General features: G+C 38.4%; 1 protein-coding gene across 2 annotated transcripts in view; it reads right to left on the bottom strand.

Annotated features, from left to right (window-relative positions):
* The window catches only part of LOC107701442 (reticulon-1-A-like), a 17,475-nt gene that overhangs the window by 3,032 nt on the left and 7,917 nt on the right, over nt 1–6,526 (bottom strand). For both annotated transcript variants that reach the window (XM_016503448.1, XM_016503449.1), the window contains exons 3-5: nt 6,212–6,350; nt 2,045–2,114; nt 1,910–1,956 (exon numbers count right to left, since the gene is read on the bottom strand). In XM_016503448.1, the coding sequence (XP_016358934.1) occupies nt 1,910–1,956; nt 2,045–2,114; nt 6,212–6,350 (256 nt within the window). The remainder of the gene's footprint in view (nt 1–1,909; nt 1,957–2,044; nt 2,115–6,211; nt 6,351–6,526) is intronic.

Here is a 6,526-nt window from a genome sequence, read left to right as displayed (position 1 = left end):
TCACACACACACACACACACACACACACACATGAACATCTACACACTCAGTAGACACACTCACACTCACTGCAGGTGAACTCATGTTTGGCTAACAGAAGGAGTGACTCTTAAGATCTTTTCACACTGAACGCGAATGTTCGGCACAATTAAGTTTTTGAATCGAAACAATAGATTCCTATGGGACGTTCACACCATGCGCCATCATTTGCGGCGCGAAAAGGCAAGGATTTTTTTTCGTCCTGTGTGTAATTTTTTTCCCTGTCGCTCCGCGATGAAACGGGCCGTCCAATCAGATTAGAGCTTAGATCACGTGACCGGTGCAGCTGCTGTTGTGGTGGCGCTGTTTCAAGAAACAGTGTAAACAAAGACAGAAGAAGAGAGTGCATGCTGAGTTTTTATCATTGGCATCTGAGGACAGATTTATTCTCTGTCTGTTTTCTTCCATGTGCGCGAGTGTTGAGTCAGAACGCATCCACTCTAGATCTGTCTCCTACCCTTCAGTGTGAAATCAATTGAGAGAAACGTTTTTCTACACATGAAATATGAAAGCAAACAGACATATGATTAGACATATTATATATTTTCTGTATGTTTTTTTTTTATGCAGCTCATGGTATTTTTATAACAATAAAGGATGTTTATCACAAATGATAAGCAGGTGTGGCGTTCAGTCTATTATAAAACATTCAAAGAGTGCATGTCTGCCTATTATAGAATCAAAATCAACTATAGATCATAATTGAGAGTTATTACAAGCACTCGATGATGGTTTAAAGTCAGACGATGTTAAATCCATACTCAATAGAGGTCGACCGATGTATCGGTTTAGTCGATTAATCGGCACCGATAGTTGTTTGCTGGAACTATCGTCAAAAATCCATGCCAAAAATAAAAGTTTGTTTAACAGTGGAAATTGAGTCTTACGTTATTTACATTTTATTCACACACAAAATATTAATGGTGAACATTGTTGACTTTATAAAATGATTCTCTCATTCTTGTCGATCGGCCCCTATTAAACAATAAAGAAAGTAAGACATCTTTTTCTTATACAGTTTAGTAGCCTACTATTCTTTTTGGCAGAATTTATCATTATAATAAGCTTAATTATTTCCTGGATTTTGTATCACCATAGTCCCTAAATGTATGTAAATGCAGGAAATGGGATTAAAATCGAAAACATTTCCCCCCATTTTGTGTCCCCCCCACTTCTCAAACCAAAGTTACACCCCTGGGTGTAATACCTGCAGTGCTTTTTGCCCAGTGTGCGACTACCATATTTTATTATTTTGATTATAATCATCATATATTCTAGAATAGAAACAATTCAAGTGTGAGAGTATACATACAATATCCATATGTATGTAATTTCAATGCTGTGGCCTTTGTGTAGAGATTTAAAGATGGTTATCTAGTTAGAGTGTGCTAATTTCAACATCTACTAATAAATTTTTACATTTTGAAGTTGCTTCTGTTAACATTAATGAACTATGATCAATATATCATTAATATTTAATATTAATATTTGTATTCATGTACAAAGTATTGTTCAGTTGCACTACTGTTTCACTATGGTTGCACTATTTTAGTTTTCATTCAGTATCAATTTTAAAAACTATCGGTTTATTAATACCAGACAGCGTGGTCCAACCTAGCTATCGGTATCAGTAAAATTGGTCGACCTCTAATATACGAGATACATATCTGAGGAAAAATGCATTGTTGGTCGGCACCACCTAGCATGCAAGTGTGAATTAGCTGAAGGTGATCAATTGTTTTCACGCTCAGTGTGAAACGGCCTTTACAGTGTTAACTCAAGTCCTCTTTAACAGAACCAAACTCACATGAACATTACACAAAACACTCAAGAGAACACTGCATGTCTTTTCACAGCCATGACCCATTACCTGGTGTTTCTCATAGACTACTGGGCCGCTGAAAGCTCCAATCAGACCTGCAGCACAAGAGATGAACCCATTACAACAAAGACTGAAGAAAGCATGAAAGTACAGTATAAAGTGAAACCAACTCAATGGCCTTACCGAGAATAAGCAGCGTGAGTCCGTTAAACCAGGCACCGACATACGTGAGGACCCACAGAAACACTGCGAACTAGAGAAGAAACAAAACATCGTCACTGTGAACAAGTGTGTCTGACAGACAATGACAGGAACAATCATCACTGATTGGCACACAGACCGGACTAGACTGCAAACTCACGAGGAAAGGGGAGGTACACACAGTCTATATTATAACAGTAACAGTAAAGAGTAAGAGTAAATCAATGTTTAGAATTATTATTAGGATTGTCTAATACAATACAATCTAATATATTTGCAATGAAACTCTTATTATCATTGTAGTTTTTATAAGTTATTATATAGTTATTATAATATAGTCACATGCATGTAGTCGTGTGACTATATTATAATAACTATATAATAACTTCCTTTATGTAACTGTTACAGGACATCTGGAAAATGGTTCTGATGATTTGATTGACATGGTGCCCAGTGTGGAATTTATTTCAGCTGCAATGGATTTGGTAGAGAACTAGAGCTGGTTGTCTTCAGCGTAGCAGTGGTGAATATGACAACGTGTGACGTTACCAAGGGGAAGCATGTGAAGGAAGAATAAAAGGGGGCCGAGCACCGAACCCTGGGGCACACCTTCAGACAGAGGGGCTGTGGAGGAAGTACAAATACAAACTGCTGTCTGTTTGTCAGATATGACCTTTGCCATGACGAGACAGTGTCAGTGATGGAGGAGGATTCAAGATGGGAGAGTAGAATGGTATGACTGAGAAGCTGCAGTGAGGTCAAGCAGCATGAGGATTCTGAGGAAACCAGAGTCTGAAGAGAGCAGGAGGTTGATGCTGAGAGTGGAAACCTGAATTTAAAAGGTTTGAACAACTCATTGGAGATCTGCCAAAAATAGATATATTTCTGGCATTTATTCTGAAAAGACAGTAGAAGCAGTGACATCATGACCAGGGATGCGCAATATTATCAGAACGTTATCGGAATCAGCAGATAAAGGCTTAAAATGTAAACATCAGCCGTTTTGGGGGGGGAAATGATGCCAATATGTATTGCTGATAAGACGAGTAGCTCACATGAGCTCAGGGTGTGCTAGTGATAAGATCATCAGTGTGGTCATTCTTGAAGCGAACTTTTGCCTGTATGGTGATTAGATTCAGTCTTTTGGATCGCCGCATTAAATTTGAGAATGCACATTCAAAACAACGATAGGGTCAACAGTCACTAGCGTGTGCAGCAGCAACGGCAGCAACAGCCTCCCCTGGGTCCTAACTCCCCTCTGGTAAGGCCTTTTATTTACTTACGGGGCGCTGTAGGCCTACTTGTAATAAAATGAAAGATCTGGGGACCTTGTGTGATTTTGAAATTACCCCCCCACATCTGAATTTCGTGTGGTGCATTCGCACGGGATAAGCGAAGCCATCAGCACTGGTTGATTTAAAAAAATATATATAAATATTATCTCAAAATAGCTCACGTGCTCAGGGAATGGTAGCGATAAGATCATGTCAGCAGTGTGGTCATTCTTGAAGTGAACTTTTGCCTTAATGGTGATTAGATTCACTGTTTTGGATCGCCGCATTTATTCTGAGAATGTACGTACAGAATGACACGTCCAGTGTGTGATAGCATAAACTGTCACTAGGGCATGCAGCAGGAGCAGCGACAGCCTCCCTTGGGTCCTAATGCCCGTCTGGTAAGGCCTTTTATTTTATCTAGGGGGCGCTGTAGGCCTACTTGTAATAAAATGAAAGTAAAATACACAAATAACATTAAGATATTTGAGTTTCTGAATAAATAAAGCAGTAACTGATGTCATAAAATCACGAGTATGGTTTGATTTAAAGGTCAGAAGCTAAGGCTTACATGAATAAAAATCACAAACATGACACTAGTAAATTAAATAATATATACAGATTTATTCATTAATATATAATATATTTTTTCAAATGGATTATAAAAACTTAAATACAAGGAGCTCTAAAAGATTTTTTGAATTTTTACAGCTCTTTTGCTTTAGACCATCTATTAATGTAAAATCCACAAAATGTTAAGGTTTCAACTGCATCTGTCTGAAAAAAACTGCAGATATTGATTTCATTATAGTTATTTTCAAAGCTTTCAATGTACTCACATTAAAAAAAAAAAACTTTAATAATGTTTATTATATCTAGCAAATAAGTTTTTGCTCAAAACTAACTAAAGCTTAAGATAATTTGTTTATAATTTCTGCAAGGAGAGACTTGGTGTTGGTTCAAAACAAAAGGAAATACATATCGGTATCGGCCAAAATGATTTGAAAAATATCGGCAAAAATCAATTATCGTGCAGCCCTAATCATGACCCATGATGTCATATTTTTTTGAAAGCTGATAGTTGAGGGATGACAACAGTCAGTGTTTGTGGGGCTGAACCAGAACTGAAGGAAGAGTTTATGATTTCAGTGATTACACGGGATGGGATCCAGAACTCAAGCAGAGTTTCTCTGTCCTGCCATTCAGTTGGACAGCTCTGTTGTGCACACACATGAAAACTGAGACAGGCTGAATAGTAAACAGAGGTGCAATATGTGTAGAAGTGGAGTGGGCAATGGATGTTGAGTTGAAGGAGTTATCACTAGGTTTGAGGAGGTTATTTATTGTTGAAAAGAAAGCCTCAAGGTCGATGAAGCCAGAGTCTACAGTCATGGCCAAAAGTTTTGGCAGTGACATAAATTTAGTGTTTTGCAAAGTTTGCAGCTTAAGCTGTTGTGGTGTTCATTCACATTGTTTCTAGATTATTGTGTAGAGTGATCAGATAAAAAAAATTAAATAATTTCACTGTTTTTTGATCCTGACACAAAATGACCATGCAGCTAACATTAATTGACTAATCATATCAGCAGCACATGTGAAAGTGTGAATGAGTACTAGTCAGGTTAATCACTATCATACTAATTAGATCGTAAGAGCAGACTGATTGCTATAAAAGGAGGGAAGAAGTGCTTCCAATCATTGTGTTCTTGTTAGCAATGGTTACCTCCAAAACACAACATTTATGTAATTGCCAAAACTTGTGGCCATGACTGTAGACTGTTGTCTGGATTGAGGAAGGGGAAGGAGATTGAACAGACAGACATGCTGTTTACTGTGATGGCGTAATGAGGAAGGGTGGTTAGGACGGCGTAACACAAGTTCTTACTCATTATTTAATTTCAGATTCTATGTACTAGACAGAAATCAAGCCAATGTCCAAATATATATAAAAGATTTACGCATATGCTGTACTCTCACTTTCGTAATCTCTACCTCATTACAATCTTTGGAAAACATTGGCATGTATTTAAGCTCTGTCCTTCAGTGTATTAATCTTAACACAGTGCTACTCCCGGCTCTCTCCAGGCTTGACTCAAGAAGACTTACTCTCCTCTGAGGCCTCTGACATGTGGTGGAACGAAACAAAGTACATTCACTGTACAAATCTGAGCTACTTATACTTTACTGGAGTATTTCCATTGAATGCATATATTCCACTACATCCCAAAGGCAAATCTTGCACATTTTGCTCCACTACAGTTGTCCAGCTTTAGTTTCTATTTATGAAATGTACTTTTGATACTTTAAGGCAGTGATCTGCAGCTCTGCTCCTGTCCTGCAGACTCTCATTATCAAGAAGAACGGAACACCTTGATCAGCTGCTTCAGGTGTGTTTGACTGCGGTTGGAGCAGAAAACTGCAGGAGCTGGGCGGGAGGTCCCTGCTTTAAGGGTTAGTTCACCGCATAACTCAGCAAATGCATTCATCATTCACTCACCTTCATGTTGTTCCAAACCTGTATGACTTTCTTTCTTCAGTGAAGCACAAAAGAAGATATTTTGAGAAATGTCTATGTTTTGTGTCCACACAATGAAAGTCAGTGGCGTCTAATGTTGTTCAGACTGCAACATTCTTCAAAATATCTTCTTTTCACTTCCAGAGAAGAAAAGAAAGTCAGAAATGTTTGAAATGACATGAGGGGGAGTAAATCATGACAGACTTATCCTTTTTCGGTGAACTGCGCCTTTAAGTATATCAGCTAATAACAGTATTTTTCCTCATGACCTACATTAACTTCTACTTGAGTCAGTATAAATGTTTAGGTTAGGGTTAGGTTACGTATTTCTCATTTACTACACAGAAAGACTCTTCAGACCTTCAGCGAGTCGATCAGGTCCTCCACCAGAAACAGCCGCCGCAGCTCCTTCAACACGCCGTCGATCCGACTCAGAACGGCATCACTGTGTCTCTGCACCACATCTTTAGACAAAGCTACATCCTTTTCCAGGTACTGTCTGTAAAAATGAGTTCAAAAAACATTTGTCATTCAAGAAGAGCAACTCCAGTATGTTTATTTAGTGATTTGAATCACAGAGACACTCATAATGTAAGGGTCGTGACGTGAGACCTGAACACACACTACACTACGAGCAGAGCAGCACACACACACACACTCACTCACTCACACACT

This window comes from Sinocyclocheilus anshuiensis, unplaced genomic scaffold, assembly GCF_001515605.1.
Source record: "Sinocyclocheilus anshuiensis isolate Anshui unplaced genomic scaffold, SAMN03320099.WGS_v1.1 scaffold2148, whole genome shotgun sequence".
NCBI classification, from domain to species: Eukaryota; Metazoa; Chordata; class Actinopteri; order Cypriniformes; family Cyprinidae; genus Sinocyclocheilus; species Sinocyclocheilus anshuiensis.
Note: the sequence above shows the minus strand (reverse complement) of the source record. Positions and strands in the feature narration are given on the sequence as shown.